At 45.0% G+C, this 24,963-nt stretch overlaps 2 protein-coding genes across 2 annotated transcripts in view; one reads left to right on the top strand and one right to left on the bottom strand.

Moving 5' to 3' along the window:
- Ccdc38 (coiled-coil domain containing 38) overlaps nucleotides 1-12,508 on the top strand; it is a 46,429-nt gene extending 33,921 nt beyond the window's left edge. Inside the window, exons 13-17 of the mRNA XM_038315136.1 lie at nucleotides 1,661-1,812; nucleotides 3,814-3,949; nucleotides 8,375-8,580; nucleotides 10,075-10,168; nucleotides 10,730-12,508. Of these exons, the coding sequence (XP_038171064.1) occupies nucleotides 1,661-1,812; nucleotides 3,814-3,949; nucleotides 8,375-8,580; nucleotides 10,075-10,168; nucleotides 10,730-10,843 (702 nt within the window). The 3' untranslated portion in view covers nucleotides 10,844-12,508. The remainder of the gene's footprint in view (nucleotides 1-1,660; nucleotides 1,813-3,813; nucleotides 3,950-8,374; nucleotides 8,581-10,074; nucleotides 10,169-10,729) is intronic.
- On the bottom strand, nucleotides 9,623-16,768 carry Snrpf (small nuclear ribonucleoprotein polypeptide F). Its single transcript, XM_038315138.1, has 4 exons — nucleotides 16,634-16,768; nucleotides 14,780-14,905; nucleotides 12,226-12,290; nucleotides 9,623-11,770 (listed from the first exon to the last, which is right to left on the bottom strand). The coding sequence occupies exons 1-4, from the start codon at nucleotides 16,634-16,636 to the stop codon at nucleotides 11,704-11,706; spliced, it is 261 nt and encodes an 86-aa protein (XP_038171066.1). The 5' UTR covers nucleotides 16,637-16,768; the 3' UTR covers nucleotides 9,623-11,703.
- Between the last annotated feature and the right edge of the window lie 8,195 nt (nucleotides 16,769-24,963).

Below are 24,963 nucleotides of genomic sequence, written 5' to 3' on the forward strand. Positions count from 1 at the left end.
AGCATGCTCAGTAGGTCCTGAGGAAGCAGGAAGTAGGATATACAGTGCTTCCTCGCAAGCATGAGGGCCCGATTTACAGCCCCAGAACCCATTATGAAAACAAAATTTTAAAAAATCCAGGCACAGTGCTGAGTGCTTAGAGCCCTTTCTAACACTTGGGAAATAGAGACAGTCGGAAATCTGGGGCTTATTGGCCAGTCAACCTATCCTGATTGAGTTTAAGGACTGCAAAAAGATTTTTGTCTCGGATGGATGGATGGATGGATGGATGGATGGATGGATGGATGGATAGACAGACAGGTGGATAGATAAGTGGAGAGATGGATGGGAGAGGGGAAGGAAGAGAGGGATGGAGAGAGTAGGCAGTAGCTGAAGAACCACATCTGAGCTTCTCCTACAGCCCCCAACACACATGTGCACACACATGTTCATAACCACACAAATGTACTGTAGAAGACAGAATTTCTCCTTGAGACTGAACATTGTTCATTGTGTATATATGTACTGTATTTCCTTATTCAGCAATCTATGAATATTTTTGTTGCTTCTGTGTCTTGGCTACTTTAAGTTATAGCACATTATATTAATATACAAATCATCTTTGAAAATGTGTACTTAACGCAATGCTTATTCTAAAAAGTCAGGGCATATCAAATAGCACTGAGAAGAAATGACCCTCCATCAGTTTCCTACCTCCCTCCCATCTTTCCTTTCTCCCCTCTCCTGCCTTCCCCTCCTTCTGCTGTAGCCTTTCTCCTTTTATGCCTCCCTCTCTTCCTCTCTAATAGCCCCCATCTGTCCCCACACCCCCAAATCACCTCTTACAGTTTGCCATCTCTCCTGGGGAACCAGGTGTGGGTCCCATACAATTCCCTCTGCCTCCCTCATACTCAAAACAGTCACTCTAGGATGGATTCTGAGCATCTCCAAAAACATCTGTGTGGTCCCACTGCATACCGCTGCAGACCATTTGACATCTGCAGGGACGGAACATCTTTAGGGAGGGGGGCCTAGTGGAAGGAAGTTAGCTCTTTGGGAGAGTGTTCTTGAAGGGAATTGGGACCCCGGGGGTCTTCCTCTCCATCTCTTGACAACTGTGAACAGGCCCCCACCATGTGACCCTACCACAATGTACTACTACATCCATACATCTACAGTAGTGCCCATGTGTTGGAGGGAGGGCTGCTTGTTCTTCCCTGCCGTCCAGCTTGCTTAGACCTGAAATGATCACACAGAATCTCTATTAATTAAATCACTGCTTGTCCCATTAGCTCTAGCTTCTTATTGGCTAACTCGTATATTAATTTAACCCATTTCTATTCATTTGTGTATCCCCACATGGCAGTGGCTCACTGGCAAAGTTTCAGTATGTCTGAGTCTGGCGGCGGCTCCATGGCGTTCCTCTGACTCCGCCTTCTTCCTCCCATGCTGTAGACCAAGCCAGTTTTCTTTATTCATTAGCCAATAGAAGCAATACATAGATAGAAGGACCTCCCACATCACCCCAGCAAAAATAAGTGGTTCCTCCTTAAAAGGTGATTTTCTCAAGGAGTTTGCCACACGCGTGGAGAGTTGACGAGTGTGACAGCTCCCTCCCTACATTGTCTAGACAAGTCACACAAGTGTATCTGACACATTTCTCTTCCCGTTGGTTGGTTAGATGCCGGAGATCTACTTCAAGGAGCCAGAAGAGTTGCTCCAGGTCCTCACCGAGCTGGAGGAACAGAATCTCACCTTGGTCCAGTATTCCCAGGATGTGGATGAGAATCTCGAAGATGTCAACAAAAGAGAGAGGTTTATACAGGATAAGATGTGAGCGCACTTCTCCCATTTGACGGTTACTAACCAGAGGCCACACCCAACTCACTCAGGATGTCGCTGCTCATGGTTTAGGCTGGGTTTTTTATTAAAAATGATTTACATGTTGGGCACAAAGAAGGTAGAATTTACAAGTGTACAAAATAGACTGGTTTTAATTTAATTTTCTTCCTGTTTCTCTCACTTGCTGAAGTATAGCTGGCAGAGCTGAAATGACACCCATTGCTGCCATTCCGCCCAGGACACCTGCAGCTGGCCACCTGGCTACCTAGATTGAGTGAAAATAAACACAATTTCCTTGGGTGTGAAGCTCAGCAAAATGACTGTGACTTAATACTACATCACTTTATGTGTCTAGCAGCCATGCAGGCCTAACACAGAGGAGACTAGATATGAATCATGGAGTCCCCTCCCCTGAGATTACAGGTTTGAGGAAGTTTCATTCAGATTATAGAGTGTAAAACTTCATATCCATTTGTCTGCAAAATGTGTAGAATCGTTTGACACAGTTTTCTGCATCAAAAGATGGCAAATGTTTTAAGAAATGGGTAAAACTACATTTAACATCAGAACCAATTAATTTGCCCAGAAGGCAACCCCCCCCCCAAATAATCAAGGCTTCCCAGCACCCTTCACTGTGCCTCGTGCCCAGTTCCATCCATGGTGTATGTGGTGGTGGCCCAGAGAAGGTGAACAAGTTTGAGATGGAAAGGGATCTATGACCAAATCTTTCCTAGAGGATTTTTGAAAAGATTTATTTATAATGTACATGAGTGCTCTATCTGCATGTACACCTTCATACCATCAGATCCCATTGTAGACAGTTGTGAGCCACCATGTGGTTGCTGGGGATTGAACCAAGGGCCTCTGGAAGAAAAGCCAGTGCTCTTAATTGCTGAGCCATCTCCACAACCCATGCTCTAGAGGATTTTTACCGGAATCTCGAGGCAAACTAGGTATTTATTTTCCCTGAAGCTGAGGCTATTCTGATGTGTCAGCCAGATTTGGGGACACTGACCTGCTGGAGATGCACAGCTTGGGGTCCTGACGCGACCTCCATTCTGCTGCTTTCTGTTTGGGGTCTTGAGGGGAACCACAACAGCGGAGGAAGGGAAGAAAATGTCTTCTGATGGAAGTTAAAGCCTGCATTTAAGCGTGCATTGGCCTAGTTGTAACTTGAGTGTAGATCTAAAGATCTGACTAGGGGATAAAACAATTATTGAACAAGCACGAGGATTTGAGTTTGAACCCCGGAAACCACATAAGGCCAGCTGCAGTAGTGCACATCAGTAATCTCGGTGCCCCTAAGGCGAGATGGTAGGCAGAGACAAACAAGAGACGTCCCAGCAGCCCAGGGGCCAGACAGCCTGGCATTTGCTTCTGTGAACAACAAAAGAGAAACCCTGGGCCATTGGGAGGCTTCAGTGGATATAAAGGTGCTGGCAGCCAAGCCCGAGTCCAATCCCTGGAATCCACATGGTAGCAGGAGAGAGCCAAGTCCCGTAACTTGTCTCTGACTCCCACATACACCAGGGCGTTCATCCCTGACCCGACCACCACAAACATTTTCTTAAAGGAAGAGGGCCTGTCTGAAAGAAGGTAAAAAGTGAGGATTAGCATCTGAGGTTGACTCTTGTTCTCCACGGCAACACAGGCTAGGCTCCCACTAGAGCATGCTTGCTCTCACTCTCCCTCCCTCCCTCCCTCCCTCCCTCCCTCCCTCCCTCTCCCCCTCTCCCTCCCTCCCTCCCTCCCTCCCTCCCTCCCTCCCTCCCTCCCTCCCTCTCTCTCTCTCTCTCTCTCTCTCTCTCTCTCTCTCTCTCTCTCTCTCTCTCTCTCTCTCGTGTGCGAGCTGCATGGACCTGCCAGGTACCAGGTGCTGATGTATGCCCAGCAAGAGGGCTGCATCCCTCAACCTTGAGTTAGACTATGGTCCCCTCCTTCTTCCCTCAACCTTGAGTTACAGACTATGGTCCCCTTTTTCTTTTGCATCAGAAACAACAACATTGAGTTCCTGCTGGAGCATAAGCAGGTGCTTAAGGCCAATTGTGAGCGAGAAGAGGAAAAGGCAGCGGAGCTGGAGCTGAGGTCCAGGCTCTTCAGTTTTGGAGAATTCAATTCGGATGCTCAGGTACATTCTTGGCCTGTGGTAACTTTGTCTCCTGGTAATGACCTGGCCTCCCTGTGTGCTGAGCACTTAACAGGGGCAGTTAAGGTGATCCACCAACTGTTGACAGGAATGGAAACCCAGCTTGGAATTATTTTGCCAATATGAAAGAATCAATTTCCTAGCTAGGAACTATTTATGCTGACTTTGGGGTTCATGTGAAATGTTGCTCTTGTTATTTCAAACTGCATTTCTCTGTCCGTGTGTGTGTTTGTATGATGTAGTTCACTGCCTTTGACCATTTCGGTGGCAATTCAAGTAGACAGTAGCACAGTGAACACACCGTGAACCCACACACGTAACACTGAATGGAAAATCTGCCCAGCCCTGGGCCTAGGACATGTGTCAGCTTTTTTGGACCTAAATGGATTGGCTCATTTCCCAGCACCTGTGACGCAGCTCATCTATCCCAGCTGGATGCAAACCCCTCCACACAGGGACAATCCTGTTGATGAGCTCAGTGTCCCCATAGCGTCAATGCTCAATAAATGTTTGTTGAATGAATGATCAGGGTAGCTTTCAGGTCCACAAGAAACTCCGACTACCACTGGTTTCTTGGAAAGACCTCAAGGGAAATAAGAATCCAAAGCTGCTACGTGGGGCTAACGTTACATTTACGATTGCGAACTTTGACTTTTTAGACAGAGGTAGATTGGGGGAATGGGCTGCATTAGAGAACAGGCAACCATCCTCCCCTGCCTACAGTTACTCAAGGCAATGGCTGTTTCTGGCTGCTAGGCTCCTGCACGTCCTAAGGTATGACAGTATGTCTTAACAACTGTGGCAGGGACTGTATTGATTGTAACAGTTTAGTTGCTTTCTTTTTATTCAACCATTTTTTTAAAACTGTGATACCATATACAGAAAATTAACCATCTAACCATTCTGAGTGGGCAATTCAATGGCATTAAGTACATTCATGGAGCGTAACTGTTACCATGGTCTATTTCCCGAACTTCTCCATCACTTAGGCATAAGCTTTAATATCTTAACCATCTTTGGATGCATGGCTTGGTGTCAAATACATTCACACCGTTCTGCAACCCATCTTAAGAATGCCTTTGGTCTTGTACAAGGTGCTTGCCCATTAAACACGCGCCCCCCATCCCTTCACCGCCCACATCTGCTTTTCGTCTCTTGGACTGTGACTCTTCTGTATCTTGTGTAAATGGATATGTATAGTACGTGTCCTCTCTAGAGCTCGGGTGACAGAGTACAGTGTTCTCCACATTCATCCACATCGTGGCAGGTGTCAGAATTTTGCCCTTTTTAAGGCAGAAAAATATTCCATCTTATGAACCACATACTTTATTTACTCATTCCTCTACTGATGGACACTTGGGTTGTTCCTATCCTTCAATTCAATTCTTAAACCGACTACCCTGTAAGAGAAAAAGTATTTTGACATTATTGGTATCCACACTTCAACCAAACCCCTCTAATTTCAGAGTAGGGGACGATGGGGAAAAGGCATCTTCAATACTTTTAAATATTGAGTCAACTAAGGGAGAATCTAGGGCCAGGGCTCAATGCCCAGATGGCAAGACCACTGGAGGACTCCTTTGAAAATTCCTATTTAAGTCTTGCTTAAGATTATCCACAAAATAAGAGTCATAAGTATGACACTGGCAATTCATGGGCAATTTGCAGGCACACTCTGGAGCATGGGGTTAGTAACTCCAAAAGTAGGAAGTGTGGGATATGGAAGGGGAAAAACTGAAAAATTAGAAGTGGGTTTTTTGTTGTTGATTTTGTCTTTGAGACTGGGTCTCATAATCTTAAACTGGCCTCAAATTATGCAGGTGAAGATGGCTTGAGTTTCTCCTCCCACCCTTCCTTGAGGCTGGGATTACAAACATATGCTACCACACCTAGTTTCATGCAGTCTTTATTTTGTTTACAGTGTTCTGTCTGCATGTATGCCTGCAGGCCAGAAGAGGGCACCAGATCTCATTACAGATGGTTGTGAGCCACCACGTGGTTGCTGGGAATTGAACTCGGGACCTCTGGGAAAACAATCAGTGCTCTTAACCTCTGAGCCATCTCTCCTGCCCTTTCATGGGGTTTTTAGGTGCCTCTCACACATGCTAGATAAGCACAGGACCAAAGCTACACCCCTAGACACATGAATGAGGCAATACAGTCTTAGAGTTTTCTGCTTTCCTCCAATGTTTCAAATCTTAAAATATACAAAGCATAATCCTTTATGAATAAACATTCATTCCTAATCTTAATCCAAGCCGCTGCTCCTCCCACACGCTCTGGCCTGAGCCTGCCCTCTAGTGGCAGTTTAAAAGACCCATTTGCACATCTCTGACGTCAGTAGCTGGCCTCAGCCTGGAACAGTTAGTTTTCTTGGCTCCTTAGCTGTCCAGGACCAGGGGTCCCATCTCATTTCCATAGCTGCCGCCTTTCATTCCCGTCTTAGTTCTTAATCTGTTCTCATCTTGCTTTAAGAAAGTATCTCATCTTTTTTTTAAGAAAGTATTTCCCTCTGCTGTTTGACGGAGGGGGGACTTAAAAAATAGCATGAAGTCATTGTCTGTCCATCCCCAACACTCTGTTCAAGGAGCCTTCAGAAACTTCCATTGAAACATTTTCCTACCAGTTTTTCTAAAAACCAAAGTTAAATACTTTAAATTCCCATGTACATTAGAGTAAGAATTTTTTTTTCTTCGAGAGAAACCCATTGGTTGACTCAAACTCATGGCAATTATCAGTCTCAGCTAGGTGCTAGGATTATAGTTATGAACCCCACTTTCTGGCAAGATTTTTTTTAATGTAGTGTGTTACCCACACACACACTTGGTGGTGTCCTTCCACGTTTTTCCCTTTTATATTTTTCTGCCCTTTAGCTGTCTCCAAGGTTTCTAAAAAGAATGTGTAGGTCTATAAATAGGAAACAAAAGGGGACAGATGGACAGGAGTTCATGGTAAATAGGATTCATGCTTTTCTTTTGTATTTCCCTAAGTTTTTTTTTTTTTTTAAGACAGTTCTTCTAGTGTAAATGGAAATACAGTAAGTATTTAGAAAGTGAGATGCTAGGAGTTCTGCAATGAACAGAATCTTCAGAACATTTATTAAAGCAGGAGGCGGAGCGACAAGCTGTTGGAAGCCTGAGGCCTTGGCTTTAAGCAATGGCCAATGGCGACTCTGTGAAGCACTTGTGGTCCAGGATGGGTCTCCCCAGTGGTGCGAGTCCCATTGGCCTCGGGTGGGGTTTTCTTGACTGTGTGGTGACTCTCATCTTCTTGGGCAGAAGCGTGCAATCCTGGGGCAGGAACGTACATGGAAAACGATTTACTTTGTCGAGAAGTTTATTGAGTCCCTCTTGGCGAATATCAGCCAGCCAGTGGAGATAACGTAACTCGGGAGAGGAAAGATAGCATCCTTTATCTACCAGCTCAAGAGACTGCAACTTCAAGTAAAAGAGCGCAGTGGAGAGGTACAGGGATCGGCGGGCTTCGGCCTAAATTCTTGAGAGTAGAGTACAGCAATGGCGTTCCTGTGGAGAGTTCTAAAATTCAACTCCTAAGAGGCTGTTTGCTCAGCCTAGGAATCTGTTTGCTTGAACACGCGTTTCTCTGAAAGAATGCATTCATTTATTCAGCAAACATTTATTAAGTGTGTAGCTATGTGCAAGACACTGATTTAGGGGTACATGGTAGCCAAAGCAGTAGCCCCCGCCCTCCAATTCCCCCTCAAGAAGGGGACTGAGCCCATATGCAAATAACTATCATATAGCAGTATGGACTTTTAGTGAGTGTAATAAAAAAAAAAAAAAAAAAAAAAAAAACGTGGGCTAGAGAGATGGCTCGGAGGTTAAGAGCATTGCCTGCTCTTCCAAAGGTCCTGAGTTCAATTTCCAGCAACCACATGGTGGCTCACAGCCATCTGTAATGGGGTCTGGTGCCGTCTTCTGGCCTGCAGGCAGACACACAGACAGAATATTGTATACATAGCAAATAAATAAATATTAAAAAAATATAAAAAATTAAAAAAAACGCATTATACTGCTGGTAGCGCAAGCGATTTTAGGTGTTTTGTCTGCTCTCAGAACATTTAGGGAATGTTTTATACACATGCTTGTAAATATTGTATATATTTCAGTATAATCCCAGGTATCACTGTAATAACTATAAACTACAACACAAATATCCCCTGCTACATGTTCTCACTGATCTGTCTTTTAAAGAAGCATTTAGGGAGTTGAGGGTGTAGCTCAATGATAGAACATTTGTTTACCATGCCTTAGGCCCTGGGTTTTCTCCCCAGTACTAAATAATGACATTTAAAGGGCTTTTCATTGCTAACGCAGTAGAGTGGAATTCTGCATTTGCTGACAGTGAACAGTGACAATGTTTTCTGCTCTTTCTTCCTGAGCTCAGGAAAAGCTGATAGACTCGCTCAGTAAAAAGATTAATCAAGTCTACAGAGTCTGCATTGGAGATGCTGAGGTCGGCAGCCTGAACGCAGTTCAAAAGCTGGTCAAAGTCGAGTCTCGCCTGGTGGAGCTGAGTGACCTCATTGAATCTATTCCCAAAGAAAATGTAGAAGCCATTGAAAGAATCAAACAGAAGGAGCGACGGCAAAAGTATGGCAATACTCTTCTCAGTCTCAGTGTAGCCAATGGTTTAGGCGGCGGCTTTTGTGTAGCCCCTCCCACCTCCCTACCACTGTCAGCAACCTCCACATGGCAAGCACTGCAACTGGGGTGCAGGGTCAACTCATGCCCACCTCCCCAGAGAATATTCTTGAGAAATGAGTGTTGTTGTTACTACAGACAATGAGCACTCCGAACCAAAGGAGCTGGGAAAATAGTTTAGCAGGGACAACTGCCCCATCTAGGACGGCTGTGGGGAGGGTCTCCGGTCATATGAACATGGCTCAAGGGCTGTCATGTGCAGGATCGTCACTATGGTGCAGGTTCTAACATTAGAAGACCACGGGGTGAGCTGGTGTATAAGGAAGGAATGGCGTGAGGTTCAGCACTATTCGGTGAGGGGTTCCCCCGGGACACTTAGTTGGCACACACACCCTAGCTCATTTCCTCCCACGGACAGCCTTATAGGACTGTCATCCCCAAAACCTCACCCTTACAAGTTAAAGATTTTCGCAGTCATTTCGTTTGGAGCTGCGATAGCATTACGTCGTTGCTATCACAAGGCACGTGGGGAATGCTGATGAAGTAGTCAGTGTTCATGTTCTAGCGAAGGGGCACATGCAGAGGGGCAGGTGAGCACTGTGACTCCGGTGTGGCAGATATGGGCATGGAGCCTGCCCTTTTAGCTACAACCACTGTGATGTAAGCAGGGAACATCTGTCTAGTCTATTTCATTAAGGCTTCTTTGTAGACAGCTGTGGTATTTACTTCACAGGGCTGATTATCAAATCAATATAAAAGCACACTGAGCATGTGTGCCACACGCTAGCCATCAATACTGTTAATGTTACTGGTGCACAGGGACACCATCTGCTCATGTAAAAATGAAGGGGACGCAGATGGCTCTCAAAGAATATGAAGCAAACTTAATGTAAGCGGAGGATGACAGATGACCTCAGGTTTTTATAGTAGCAAACAGTCTTGAGTAAATTATAACATTTTCAACAGTAACATGCACACAGTCCTAGTTTTCAAAACTTTTTCTCCTCAACCTTCCTAATACTACGACCCTTTAGTAGTTCATATTATTTAGTTCCTACTTCAAAACTGTAATTTTGCTACTGTTATCGACAGTAATGTAAATATGATACGCAGGTATTTGGTATGTGACCTTGTGGGAGGGTGGTTTGACCCCTGGTTGAGAAACTTTAAAGGCGGGTGAGGGTGGTAGCCGGGAGCTGAAGTAGCTGTGGTGTGAAGGACTTCAGTGGGATGGAGGGAGGAAGGCACAGCCTTGCTTCTGACCAAACTGGGAAGAGGGACTTTTCCAAAATAGTGAAATCAAGCCTTACCATTGCCAAATATTCAAAGCCATCGCTATGGGAACCTTACATGTGGATATTATCAAGCAATACAAATGTAGATGTTTTGCTTTTTATGAATTAGAGAATTTCTAATAAGAATGTACCTCCTCGCCTATGACAGGCTGCGTGAAGAGAAGATGAGAGAAAAGCAAAGACACCAGGAGGAGCGGCTAAGAGCTGCGCTGGAGAGAGCAGTAGCACAGCCCAAGAAGAAGGTTTGTGTTCTGCCAGCATGGTCCCTGGTCCCAGCCCCACATGAGAACTGGCCACCCTTCTGAGGCACACTGGGGATTCCGATCATGATCAACACAACATGGCAGTTCCCTCACCCAAACACCTAAGTTACACACATCCACCAGAAAAGGGAGAGGCATGAATCAAACACTTCCAAGACCCATCAAGAACACTGATAAAAATGGTTTTCTCAAACTGGCTCAACAAAGCACCCACTCACAGCCATTGAGGGAAACCCAGGTAGAGCACTAGGGAAGGCAACATTAGTGGCCAACACGGTGCTTTTAGCCAGTCGTATTTGAGCTACCTGTTCCTCAACAACTTTCTGCACATCACTCCACCATATTCGGTATCTATAGTTGCCCCGCTTGCCAAGCACGCTGGACATCTAGCAGGTTATAGCCATCTCCTAGAACTCTTTAACTTACTATATTAAGCCACTTTTATTCGTTTAAAGTTAATATTGACATTCTACATACTGTCATTCTACATACTGCAACAGAAAAGTTATGACAAAGAAAATTATTGTTTTTCCGTTTCAGCTGGGAAGACGACTGATCTACCGTTCGAAACCTCGATCTGCTAGCAAACAGGAGTTACTTTTAATTGGCGATACAAGAACAAAAACACAGGAGGAAGAGTATTTTTTTAGCTGAACAGGAGCATGAAGACATTTAATTAGCAAATGTGTTATACGATGTTGGCGTTTAGTGATGCAGTGCTGAGGTTTACAGGAGTAGGCATGGCAACTGTTTTCTTCTGCCAAACCACTACTCACTGCCATCATCCATGAGCTAAGAAACACTGTACTTTAGGTTGTCCCCTTTCGAGACACATCCAAAGTACTTTATTTGTAGAATTACAGGAAGCATGATTTATATAGCAGAATGGCCTCCCTCAAAGCATGAGAATTTTAGTCATTTTCTAAAGCAGTAAGTTCATAGCTACGAATGTACATTTTAACAATGTGCCATTCTGAAAACAACTGGACAGGTTAAACTATGGCCTCAGATCATGAGACTGGTTATTTCACAGTAAGCTCGGAAAACTTAAGTGAACAAACCACACACTTTTAGCTTAAATGTCAGTTTGTATTATGCTCTATCTCCATAATTTCAATTTTCATGTTTTGACTTAGCTACAATATGTACATTAGTCTATATTGATATATAATTTATTAATACAATAAATATAAATACTAAGGAAATGTTAAGCATGTTAAAGTGGTTTAAAAACCTTAACCGACACAGCTGCTAAGTCTCAGTTAATACAATTACCGTGGCTAAAACTCACCTTCAGAAAAGTTCTAAAGCACAAACTTATCCTTTATAGGAAAAATGAAATCAGTGAGTGGGCTTATCAAAGTCACCTTGAATAAAACTGGGGGCTCTTAAAGCATTAGTTCTATGCGCTTTGCATACGAATGTCTGCACAGAAATAGTTCACAAGTTGAAAAAAAAAACAACCCAAATCTTTATTGTATAGAAATACATATATATAAAAAACCTCAAAGATGCTATTCTCTCATTTCCCCATCTTCCTCCTCCTCTTCAACGCCTCGGATATAAAGGACATTATTACACCTGTAACAACAGAACAAAGGTCCGTTTGATGTTTCACTCAACCACGCACGATCACCACTGCTCCATTTTTGGACTTGATACTAAACTCAGCTTGTCACCCTCTGCTGGTGCTATTACACAGACGTGTTTAAAAGCACATGGCACATGCTTCTGCCACTGTCATCACAGAGGTGGATGCTCATACAACAGATCCTCAGCAGCTAGACTCAACGTCAAATCCAAGTTCTGTAACCCAGGACACTGAAACAGGTCACAGCTAAGGACCGAGAAATGTAGTCAACAGTAGGAAAACCTTGAGGATGAACTGAAATCTCCCAAGGCTTCCAGACTCTAGATGCAGAGTGCTGTTAAATCTTTTGGCTTTTTTTCCTTTAAAGTAATCCCCAAACTAAAAGACTAATTTAAGCAGATTTGAGTTTCACCAGTAACTCCTCACACACAAACGCGCTCATTACCTTATTAGAACTTCACCCAGATGTCCAGACAATGCACCATCTATGTATTCTTCTGTATTTGCAAGCTTTAGATAGAAAGAAAGATGTTAGTGTAACTGCACAAGGAGAACAGTGTAGCATGCCTGCTGGTGAGCACAGTGACTGAGACGAGACTACAACTCAGACTGTATCGTAATTAGTAAGTATAGAAAATTAGCTTTCTATTTTGTATCTAGATCTCCTGTATTAAGACATGCATGGTACAAAGCTAATATATATAATAAAGCTTGTTTCAAAGCTGTTATGCCTTCTAGATGTTATTTCTGATTATCAAAGTGGACCAAAGAAAGCTTCCAATTTATGAGTTAAGTTTCTAAAAAATCCCAATCAGACGTTAACTTTTTCTCAGAGCAACATTATGGATAATATTAAGATGGGTATACAAAACCTATGACTAAAAATATATCAACAACCAAACCAAAGAAATAAGATTTTGAAAAATTCATGTACTCATTGGGGAGGAAAAAAAAACCCAAGAATCATCTGCAAAATTACTTCAGCAAACTCTTCCAATTTCAAATTTAAAATGTTTAGCTGGCATTCTCATATTAAAACACCACCAATGCCATATGGGACCACCAAGGGCAGAATAAGAGGACTCTTCCTTCGTAAGCAGGTGGTAGACATGAAAAATAGGAAGATGTGGTGTAAGACATTTAAACCCCGCTAGGTGTTTCTTTTCTGGAGGAAAACACCTAGAGAACTAAAACACCAAAAACAGGTTTGTGAGACTATTCATTTTGTATAATTGCTATCACATGTAACACATTAAGAGCCACTGATTTTACAAGTAACTATTTTTGACACATTCCAACTGGCTTCTAAATTACAATAATGCCCCAAAACTTCCCATCGTGTATTAAATCCAAAACCCTCACCACTGCTGAAGAAGCTCTCTCTGACCCCCACTCTGCCGTGTGCACCTGAACACACTGAGCATGCCTGTGGACGGAGGCTTTGTATCTGCTGCCCTTTCCAACTGAGGCGATTCTTCCTGATGCTCATGGCTTCTTCAGAGAGGCTAGACTGCCGTGTTTATTACTGCATACTCAAGCCCCCTGGTTTGCTTTATCGTCGTGCTGTGTTATCATACCTGATTATCTGTTACATTATCATCTCCCACCACTGAATCAAGAACCAATCAGAGCCGGGTGGCGGTGGCACACGCCTTTAATCCCAGCACTCAGGAGGCAGAGGCAGGCGGATCTCTGAGTTCGAGGCCAGCCTGGTCTACAAGAGCTAGTTCCAGGACAGGCTCCAAAGCTACAGAGAAACCCTGTCTCAAAAACAAAAACAAAACAAAACAAAACGGAGAAGGAGAAGGAGAAGGAGAAGAAGAAGAAGAAGAAGAAGAAGAAGAAGAAGAAGACTGGTCTACAAGAGCTAGTTCCAGGACAGGCTCTAGAAACTACAGGGAAACCCTGTCTCGAGAAAAAAAAAAAAAAAAAAAAAAAGAACCAATCAGTACCATCACAGTACCAACCAGACAGTAAGTTTTGGCTAACTGAGGCAACTCAGAAACTGGGCTCACTCAGATACATTTTGTAACTTGGGGAAATGTAGCCAAATATTAGGTGGTCTCATGTATTCTGAGCTGGTCTTAAACATCATCCTCAACTACATGGAGAGTTAAACATCTGGTCCTCCTACCTCCAATCACCGAATGATGGAACTACAGGCTTTCATCACCACACCAAGTTATGAGGTGCTGGGGTGGAACAAAACTTACTTTTAAAACATCACTCTGTGGTTTTCAGCATATTCATAAAACTGAACTTTCATCACTAATTCCACAGTATTTTTCACTATGATTTTTCTATAGCCTTTGTGAATGACTCATTTCAAGAATTTTCCTGAACAAAAACTTCCATATGCTTGTTAGCTGGGTTTCTGGTTAAGGTATCCATGTATAACTAACCTTTAAGACCTGGGCAAAAACTACAACCAAACCACCACAAACAAAAAATAAAAATAAAAAAAAATGTCTTTAATCTCTATACTTGGGAGGCAGAGTCAGGCAGATCACTGAGTTCAAGACCAGCCCAGTCTACATGGCGAGTTCCAGGCTAGGCAGGGATACACAATGAATCACTTACAGAAACTAAGGCACAGTCAGTTTTCAGTCCTTCTGTTCTATGACAAAATGCTCTCAGCGAATCACTTTCATGCTGTGTTTTTAGAACTCATTAAAACATTTTAAAAATTTCTCTTACAAATTCTTTGAAAAAGGAAGTGCTGGGAGGCTTTGGTTTCTGTAGTAAAATGGTATTAGAAACCAGACGCCAAAGCTCTTCTTTCTTTGGCTGCCATAGTAAAGTTGATGGTGGGGCTCTGGTTTGACCCTGGGTCTTAGTACTAAGTACATCAGTTCAACATCCGCCCTGTAGCACTTTAATCCTGAAGAATTCTGCTTCTGTTTGTCAGTTTAATTGTGTACTTATCAGTCACAGTAACCCTTTGAGGAGACGGTGAAATAAACAGCTTTACAGTTCTTGGCACTAACTCCTGGGCTTACCTGCATGTTCATGTAGCCATCGACAGAGACCAGGTAGCCCTTGTATTCCATCCCCCACTTGAGTTTCACCATCACTGGTTTGCCTGTCAGTCCATTGAGAAAAGGCTTGGGATTGAGGGGCAAACTCTGCAAGAAAACAAAAGCACCGGTTGATCATTTTTGCTTAGCTCAGCTTCCACCACCCCACTCTCTACCAAACCATCAAGCAAGACTTCAGGGCATCTAGTTAGGGCCAACTTTTGATTCACCAGCATGTTACAATTTGTTGGAGAGTGTCAGATACATTTAAATATCCATTTAGTCAACTTCACATTTAACTCATTAACAAAGCAATGAAATACTGAACACCAGGTGGGGGTGGAGCACGCACTATGGCAAAGCACTGGTCTGGCATGCAAGAGGCCACTGGTTCTATTCCAAGCACTGTCGAGACAACAAAAACCCCAAATACCTACTCACTGCCCGCTACCCAAGCTCTAAAGAAATAAAGGCACTCGTCTGAGGGGATCGCTGCAGGCATAAGCAGAGGGCAGATCACGTTCACTTTCACTGTGGGAGGCAGGACTGGGCCACCAGTTTTTAATCATGACCAGTGCCTCTCAATGCAACCATATCAAGCTTATTCTGAAAAATCAATAATTGCCTTTAAATTCAGGACCAACAATCGCAAATCTGCTCATCCATCATCCCAAAGAAATTGAGAAGTTTGGTTACTAAACTCTGAGATGAGAGGATTTTGGAGAGCTGGATCTAAATCAGTAGCCAATTTCCACTGCCTATAATTTATCATCCACAAAGAAAACACTTTTTTTTTGGGGGGGGGGGGTTTCGAGACTGGGTTTCCCTGTAGTTTCTAGAGCCTGTCCTGGAACTAGCTCTTGTAGACCAGGCTGGCCTCAAACTCAGAGATCCGCCTGCCTCTGCCTCCCGAGTACTGGGATTAAAGGCCTGCGCCACCACCGCCCAGCAGAAACCACTATTTTTAAGGCATCTATCAAACCATGTAATATCTTGGCTTAAAAACGCTCCAATGTTCTTCAGCTGCGCTTGAAGTAGACAAACGGCCTAACAGGCCTTGAGAGACCTGGGACTAGAACCCAGGTTTTCTGCAAGGGCGAGAAGCCAACACTCCCAGCACGTGTCAGCATGAGCGGTCCTTAATTCAAAACCACTATTGCAAGCACCTGTTGGCTCCAGTGGATTTCAACTGGTCAGCCTACTTTCTGGTTAGGGCTCGCGCGTGACACACTCTTCCAACTTGCTCTTCCTGTCACTTAGATTTCCGGTGAAGTGCCACCTTTTGGAGAGGGGTGCTCCTCCACGGCGCTCTAACTTCCCAAGGCGCCTTCCCAGAGCATCCTGTCAGCTTCCCGCTTAGCGGTGGCCACTACGCGCTAATTGCTTACTTCTGGGACGGGCTGTCGCCTGCCTCCCTCCATCCCACACCTGAGAAACTGCAGGGTCTGCCTGAGTCCCTGACGTCCTAAGAACTGGAGGAGATAAATAAAGGGGGTGGCCCGGGCCTTCGGTTCCAGGGGACAATGAGCTAGGGGTGTCAACCTCACGGAATGATGAAGGCGCAATGTGGCGTGTGCTCGCGGGGGAGCGAAAACCCGCTTGAGTTTACCCCTTCCCTGTGGCCCCAAACAACACGGGAAAAGGCGGCCGGGGGACTCGGGGACTGGAAGGGGTCCGAGGCGCGCGCTGCAGGGCTTCCCTCCGCCGGGCGGGGAGAAGAAGCGAGCATGCGGCCGCGCGGCGCCTCATGGGGATGAATGGACGGCGCTGCCCGCCGCAAGCCCCGCCAGGCCGGCCCGTCCCCCTCGCCCTGCCCAAAGGGCTCGTCCTCCTTACCATCGCGAACACCCGCGAGCGCTACACCCCGCTCGCCGCCGACCCCGCCGCTGCAAGCCCCTCGTGCGTGACCGGAGAAGCCGCCGCCAACCCGGACCGCGCAGCGCTCGGAGAAATGGCCGCCAAAAGAGGAGGCGTCACCTTTCACCTCCCGCCAGCGTTCTCTCGGCTTCGGTGATTGGACTCAAAGAACGCGCTTGCTGATTGGAGGAGATGGCGGGCGTTGTCTCCTGGCAACCGGAGGAAGGCGCGCGTTTGCTTCTAAGCGCCAAACAACGTCTAAAGTGGGGCGACTAAACCGCCCCGGGTTTTTCTGCTTCGCCGCAGGGATTTTTCTCTGCTTCTCCCTAGAGAGCGAACGGGGCTTTTTTTTTTGTTGTTTTTTGTTTTATTTTGTTGTGTTTTGTTTTTGCTATTGCAGGTTATTATTCTGTCCTTCAGTAGAGAGAACGAGTTCGGGTTCTGGAGGTCCCTGCTCACCCTCCCACAGATGCAGCACTTGGGAAGTGCCCCTGGCGTGGTCCCCTTTGACGCGAGGGGACCCTATTGTAGAATGCCCACTTGCCGGTTTTTAAAAGAAGCTGGGGAAGGCGAGACTTTGTGAGCGCAAGAGAAAGGCGCCCAAGTGGGATCAGTACAGAGGTTGAGACCGGGTCAAGTCGAGTCAGGGTGGCCTCTGTCGTTCTGATTTCTAAGCTTAGCCAGTTCCAGAGACCAGGGCAGTCCCTTTACATGTGTTTTAAAATAAGGATGTAGGGAATTGACCCATTCAGGGTTAATCTAACCTTTGGAAAGATATCGATCAGAATCCCATTTAATTTTCCCACAATCCCAATGTTTTAGATACCTGTTCTCTTGTGATAGGAAGCCCGTGTAAAAACAGTACTTTTTATTTCTTTATCGGGAGACCTAACCCTATATGAATCTAAAAACTGTTCCCCGAGTAACTGAAGATTTCAGATTGGCCTAGACCTAAAGACTGTCAATTATATTATTAAAATATGCTGACAACGTGCTGGAGTGTTGGCCATGCTTGCAGGAGACCTGGGTTTGATTCTCGGTACCCACATACACAACCATCCAAAATTTCAGCTCCAGGGGAATTCATCTCTCTCTCTCTCTCTTGACTTCTGTGGGCACCAGACATTGCTGTGATGTAATACATACTTGCAAAATAAGATTGAAAAAAAAAATCTAAAAAAAAAAAAAAAGAAAAGAAAAAGTATGCTGATAGTCTCAGAGATACGTTTTGAGCAGAGAGCAATCTTAGCCCTGATTTTTACATGGAAATAGAACAATTAATTACTGGTCCTAGCACTCAACTACACTCCAATTATTCTGAATTGACAAATCATAAACTTTAAGCTCAGAACCCTGGGGATACCTAGTCTGACTTCTAACTTTGTAGGTGATGAAATACCGTGTATTAGACCCATAACAGATGCGTGTTAGTGTTTTTCTCCTTAAGTAATCTATCTGTTGCAGCCTGCAGAGGACGTAGAGAGCCTTGTAAAACACGCGAGATGATTTCTCATGCTCGTGGTGTACTGTGGGGAAGGGGTCGCTCTGTTCTTACCCACTTGTCCTGGACTGCGATTAAACCCGCATTAATGCAAACGTGACTAATTTGGAATTTATGAGAATTCCATTGGAGCTGAACTTAGCCATTGTTCTCTGAAAAGAAAAACATACTAAGAAAATTACTTGCATAAGAAAGCATCCTAAAAGCCAGGCGGTGGTGGTGCACGCCTTTAATCCCAGCATTCGGGAGGCAGAGGCAGGTGGATCTCTGAGTTCGAGGCCAGCCTAGTCTACAAGAGCTAGGACAGGCTCTAGAAACCACAGGGAAACCCTGTCTCGAAAAACCAAAAAAAAAAAAAAAAAGAAAAAAGAAAGAAAGCATCCTAAATGACTCCCTAGCAAGTCACAGAGACTTTCTGACTTGGAGGTGATCCAGAGACCATCAAAAAGGTGCAAGCGTAAACAAAGGCCATGGCTTCCGGAAGATCACCTGGTAAACGAATCAGTACCTGGCTTTTCTATTTCTGGAGCATCACTCGGTAAGCCAAGCTTATTTCTCGTAAAGCATAAAGTGAGGTTTTTTTTTTTTTTTTTTTTTCCCAAAGGCTACCTTTATCTTCCAACAACTGATTGCATCCAAACCAAATCTCCCCTCCCCTTCCCCCAGGTACCCTCAGCAGGTCCCTTCCCACTCCACATCCTCTTGTTTTAAAAAGTAACCCACTGAGTTAGCTCGGGGCTTCCCGCTGGGATGCTGGGATGCTGGGGTGCTGACTGATCTTGGACAGAACTACTACAGTAAGATCCTAAGGACCACGGCCACATGGTCATATCCAGAAGATGGCATTGCAAGGTGCTGCTCCCCATCCTCCACATGCCCCTCCCCACTTCTACAGGGACTGCCGAGCCTTGTGGTGGGAGGTCAAGGTCCCATTTAGGGCGTGAGCCTAGCTAGTCACTAAGTCTCAGCACGATTGACCAGTTATGAGTGTCTGCATTAACGCTGACCAACGCAGAGAGAAATTTCTCTGACCAACAATGAGGGCAGCACTAACCCATATGTGTGTACACATACATTATACATATAAACACAAATGGGCACCATACCCATTTAGCAAAACAATAAATAGTGTGAGGTCCCCCACTCCCACCCCCCACCCCCAAGGGCCTGTGACCTCCCTAGCCATGATGAATCTTTTACCATATTTATAATACCAGGCATGAATTCCCTCCTGTGATAGGCCTCAAACCTGACAACCTGGGTTTGATCCCCACAAACCCAGGACCCATGTGATGGAAGAAGATACATACACACATGCCACAAATGGATAAAGATATAACTAAAATGTATATTAAAGAATTTTCGGGCTGGAGAGATGGCTCAGAGGTTAAGAGCATTGCCTGCTCTTCCAAAGGTCCTGAGTTCAATTCCCAGCAACCACATGGTGGCTCACAGCCATCTGTAATGGGGTCTGGTGCCCTCTTAAGGCCTGCAGGCATACACACAGACAGAGTATTGTATACATAATAAATAAATAAACAAACAAATAAATAAATAAATTTTAAAAAATAAAAATAAAAAAGAGAAAAAGTTATCATTCTACAGCAGTCTTAGTTCTGTTATTACTTTCTGCTAGCCTCCAGGCTGTATTATTATTTATTATTATTTTTATTATATTATTATTATATTATTTTTTGGTTTTTCGAGACAGGGTTTCTCTATAGCTTTTGGTGCCTGTCCTGGAACTAGCTCTTGTAGACCAGGCTGGCCTCGAACTCACACAGATCCGCCTGCCTCTGCCTCCCAAGTGCTGGGATTAAAGCCGTGTGCTGCCACTGCCTTGGTGATTGATTGATTGATTTTGTTTTTTCAAGAGAAGGTTCCTCTGTAGCTCTGGAGCCTGTCCAGGAACTCATTCTGTAGACCAGGCTGGTCTCGAACTCACAGAGATCCGCCTGCCTCTGCCTCCCGAGTGCTGGGATGAAAGGCCTGCGCCACCACCGCCCAGCTGCATCAGTATTTTCTTGTCTGTGCCTCTACTTCACCCCTTAGCCTTTATTTGCATGGCAAATAAACAGAAACCATTTTTGTCGGACGTGGCCAGTGTACCTGTCTGGGACCTGATAAACTGATTGTGAACAGAGGTGACCCTGTAGGACATTCTTGGGGGAAAGTAAAAAGGTTCCTTTCATCGTAAGATGGGGCTTTGGTTTGGTTTGGTTCTGCTGAGGCCAACTCTAAAGGTTAAGAAAGAACAAAGATGCTGACAGAGGTTACAGCTGGACAGAGGGTGTTTTGTATTCTCCTTCATTGAAGGCATTACCCCTGGGAAGAGACGTTTAAACTCCCCCTTTCCATGAGGAGGTTGGAGGCCACATACTGAAAGCATTATTTTGCCATCTTTGCTCAGTGATCTTAATGGACTTCTCATCCAGATCACTGAAAAACAACTTCTCAAAAAAATGTCATCCTGGAGCCAAACACAAAAATTCAAATTTCAGGCTGTGCAGTGAGACCTGAGCCTCGGTGGGATCTGGACGCAGCCCCACAGAGTTCTGATTTGTAGCCAGGAGTGAATGGGATCCACTGAGTCTTATCTACACAGCTCCCCACTCGCTTAGCTCCGTGGGGGAAAGACCTTGGGCTAACTTTTCATTTTGTTTCTAAAAAAAACATCTGATCAATATTTGTGCCTGAGAATAAGAAGGAAAACCACAGACAAGACCTAGACTTCCCAACTCAATACATGCCGTTGTTACCAGTCAGCTGGCTGAGTCCTTTTCTGTTTTTTTTTTTAATTTTAATTTATGCCTATTGGGATTTTGCCTGCATGTATGTCTGTATACCGTGTGGGTGCCAGGTTCTTTCAGGAGCCAGAAGAGGACATCAGATCCCTGTAGCAGGCTTGTACTTTTGGGCCACCAACCAGCTCCCAGATCATGACAGGGAGACTTATTAGTTGTGAGTACTTGGCTTAGTTTAGGCTCATTTCTTGCTGGCTCATATAACTTAATCTGTTTCTCTTCATCCATGTTTTGCCTCAGGCTTTTTTTTTTTTTTAACTTTTCTTACTGTACGTTCTACTCCGTGTCTGGTGGCTGGCAGCTGCCTGGCTGGTCTCGGACATCTCCCCCTTTTCTCCCTCCTTCTCTCTCCCTTCTTCTCTCTTCTCATTTTTCTCGCAAGCCTAGATTCCTCCTCCTACTTATTCTCTCTGCCTGCCAGCCCCGCCTATCCCTCTCCTGCCTAGCTATTGGCTGTTCAGCTTTCTATTCGACCAATCAGGTGCCTTAGGCGGGCAAGGTGAAACAGTAACACATCTTTACATCGTTAAACAAATGCAGCAGAAACAAATGTAACACATCTTTGCCTAGTAAAAATAATGTTCTACAAGAGATCCCCCAGAACTGGGGTCGGAGTAGGTTATAAGGGGCCATGTGGGTACTAGGAACTGAATTCATGACCTCTAGAAGAGCAGCCAGTACTCTTAACCAGTAGACTGTCTCTTCAGCACCCTGACTGGGTCCTTTTCTTCTTAATGGGTAGATGCCATGAATAGGGGAGGAGAAAGGTCTGAGGGTGACAGTCCCAGGTCTCTGAATGCCTGCACCTAGGTGTGATATATTTACCTAATTATTCTTTATCAATAAAGTCTCGAAAAACCAAAAAAAAAAATAATAAAGTTCGAGTCAGATATTGGGGTAAGAAACTGAAAGAGATGCAGGGGAGCAAATAGCGATTTCCTATCTCTTCCGTACCTCCATCCAAAAGGGCTGAGATCCTCTCTCAGCCCCCGCCTTACTACTTCCTGTCTCCTATCTGTCCTCAGTCCTTCAAAATCTCTATGGTTAATTTTGGTCAGCTAGTGGCTAGCTCCGCCTTCTGACTCAAAGCCGGCTTTACGGTCATAATGCAATCAAGATATCACACAACGTAAGGGATGACTGACAGACATTGATGGTTTAAGTTCCCGGCCCTGTTGGTCCAGGCTTTTAGCTGCAGCTCGGATTGGAGGCCTGCTCTGAGCTCTCGTCCCAGAGGCCCCGACACTTGGCAGCAGTAGTAATACCGGGCTTCCAGGAACAGGAGCCCCTAGGGACGTTATTGCTTCTTGTCAGGCCTCAGATGTTGGTACCCTCCTTGCTCTTACAGCATCCAGGGTTCAGCTGTCAGGGGCCTGGTGCCAGGATCCTTGTCCCTGAGGTCTGGAAGTTCACCCAAACTCTTCCAGCCAACCCTGCCCACAGTTATTCACCTCTGGCTACTCACAGCCTTCTGTCTTTCCTCATCCGCGTCTCTCTGTTCTCTCTTACCGTCACGATGCTGCCGCTATCCTTAGCCGCTGCCTCCAAGGTCTATTGAACTCCACAGAACAATAGTTGCTTTGGTCTCTACCTGCTGCTGCTCTCTGGAGTTCTTCCGCACCCTCTCACCGCTACTGCCAGTGTTTGCCACGCTGCCACGCTGCCTTTCCGCCAGTTAGCCTGGGCCTTTGCTTCCACACTTTCCTCTTTGGGTCCTGGGTTCAACCTTCTCTAGGAATAATAAAGCTCAAACACACAGGGAGAAGCCCCGCTGGATGAGGAGGCTCAGGCCTGTAATCCCAGCTCTTGGAAAAGTAAGGTAGGAGGATTACTTGGTCTAAAACTAACCTGGGCTACATTGTGAGTTGCTGGCCAACCTGGGCTACAGAGTAAGACCCTATTTTAGAAAGAATGAAAAGACCACAGTAGAAAAGACTTTCTATGGATCCAATAGGGCCACACCAGAGGACAGAACAAAAGGGTATCTTCAGGTTAAAGCCAATTAACCTGCTAATCCAGTCATAAGGTATGAAGAGCAAGGGTGTTAGCACCAATCACAGCACGGACCTTCACAAACAGGTACGGTCGCCAGTACTCACAAGTCGTCTGCTAGGTTGCCAGGATAAGTTACTCCCCATCTGCCCTAGCGAAATGGTCAGATGGGTCACGTAGAGTTCGCTGACAGAAAGCTGCCTGAACCGGTCATGACTTGGGTACCTCCTGGAGCCAAGGCTGTGTATCAGCAGCAAGCAGCTGTGTTTGCTGCTCAGCTACCTCGGGACGTCCCTGGAGTGTTCAGCACAGTCAGGCTGCCGTGAAGCCAGTCCAGCTGTCTGCTCAAGGTGGGAGGCTTGACCTACAGTCCTCTGTTCAAAGTGGCTGGTCACCAGAGAGCAGCCTAAGAGCGCTCAGTTTGGGAGTCGGGTCTTGTTGGGGGTCTCAACATCTTGGTTTATTTAAAGAAACACTGAAAGAAGTCCCTGCAATAAAGGCCTGTCAGTGACAGTATTTAACAGCACACCACTCTTAGCCAAATGCCTCCAGAGAGAGTAGGCTTGTTTTTGTCTCTTACAATGTAGTCAGAAACTTGACTGGCTTATTTTCAGTATTATATTTCATCATCAGATATTTATTTCACTGTCATTATTAAACCAACTTTAATGCCTATCTCTTCTAGAGAGAAGCAGAAGTTTTTTTTTAATATTTACTTATTTATTATGTATACAATATTCTGTCTGTGTGTGTATGTCTGCAGGCCAGAAGAGGGCACCAGACCTCATTACAGATGGTTGTGAGCCACCATGTGGTTGCCGGGAATTGAACTCAGGACCTTCGGAAGAGCAGGCAATGCTCTTAACCACTGAGCCATCTCTCCAGCCCCGAAGCAGAAGTTTTATAGCTCTAACTTAATAATCATAGACCATGTTCAAAGGACCCTCATCAAACTCATCAATGAACAAGTACATGGCCACAAGTCAAGAATCTGCTGCCCTCTAGAGGGTATTGTGCTGTATACACCATAGCACACGAGAAGGTAAAAATCAAGTCTTTTTCATGGTCAAGGAGACAGCATGAAAGTCAATGTAAACAGACAAGATGGACATGGGGACAGGTACACAGGGGGACAGGTACATGGGGAGACAGGCACACGGGAGGATAGATACATAGGGGGACAGGTACACGGGGGGATAGATACATGGGGGACAGGTACAATGGGGGGGCAGGTACATAGGGGGACAGGCACACGGGGGGGATAGATACATGGGGGACAGGTACACAGGGGGGACAGGTATATGGGGAGACAGGCACACGGGAGGATAGATACATAGGGGGACAGGTACACGGGGGGATAGATACATGGGGGACAGGTACATGGGGAGACAGGCACACGGGAGGATAGATACATAGGGGGACAGGTACACGGGGGGATAGATACATGGGGGACAGGTCACAGGGGGACAGGTCACACAGGGGGATGGGTACATGGTCACACAAGGGGACAGGTCCACAGGGAGGCAGGTAAAGAGGGAAGCAGGTACATAACATGGGGATAGGTCCATAAGCATTACTTTATTCTCCATGTTATCTATTGCTTTGACTATTTTACTTTGGTTAAAATGATCAAAACAGTGGCATTAACACTTAAATTACTTCAAAATCACGCCAAACATACAAAAGTTAAGAAGAAACAAACAGACACCAACCATTTTTGAGAATTGGCCATTTAACAAAGCCAAATAATATTATTTCCAAAAAATAAGAAATAAATCCAAGTGGCCACTATCCTGAGAGAGTGCAGTGACACATGGCCAACACTAGATGTCGTCTTATCTCCAGCATTGGATTTAGCCTAAGATCTTTCTGGTAGAAGTGAGCTGAGTTGGGCTGTTGTTTATCCGTTTCTCTGGTTGGTATGGAAAATGAAAATTTCTTTTTTTTTTTAAATATTTATTTATTTTATTATGTAAACAATATTCTGTCTGTGTGTATGCCTGCAGGCCAGA

Source organism: Arvicola amphibius, chromosome 17 (genome assembly GCF_903992535.2).
Source record: "Arvicola amphibius chromosome 17, mArvAmp1.2, whole genome shotgun sequence".
In the NCBI taxonomy this organism is placed as follows: Eukaryota; Metazoa; Chordata; class Mammalia; order Rodentia; family Cricetidae; genus Arvicola; species Arvicola amphibius.

Coding starts and splice junctions, on each gene's coding strand:
- Snrpf (XM_038315138.1), bottom strand. Junction 12,291..14,779: donor ATGGCTACATGAACATGCAG/GTAAGCCCAGGA, acceptor TTCTATCTAAAG/CTTGCAAATACAGAAGAATA. Junction 11,771..12,225: donor CTGGGTGAAGTTCTAATAAG/GTAATGAGCGCG, acceptor CTGTTGTTACAG/GTGTAATAATGTCCTTTATA.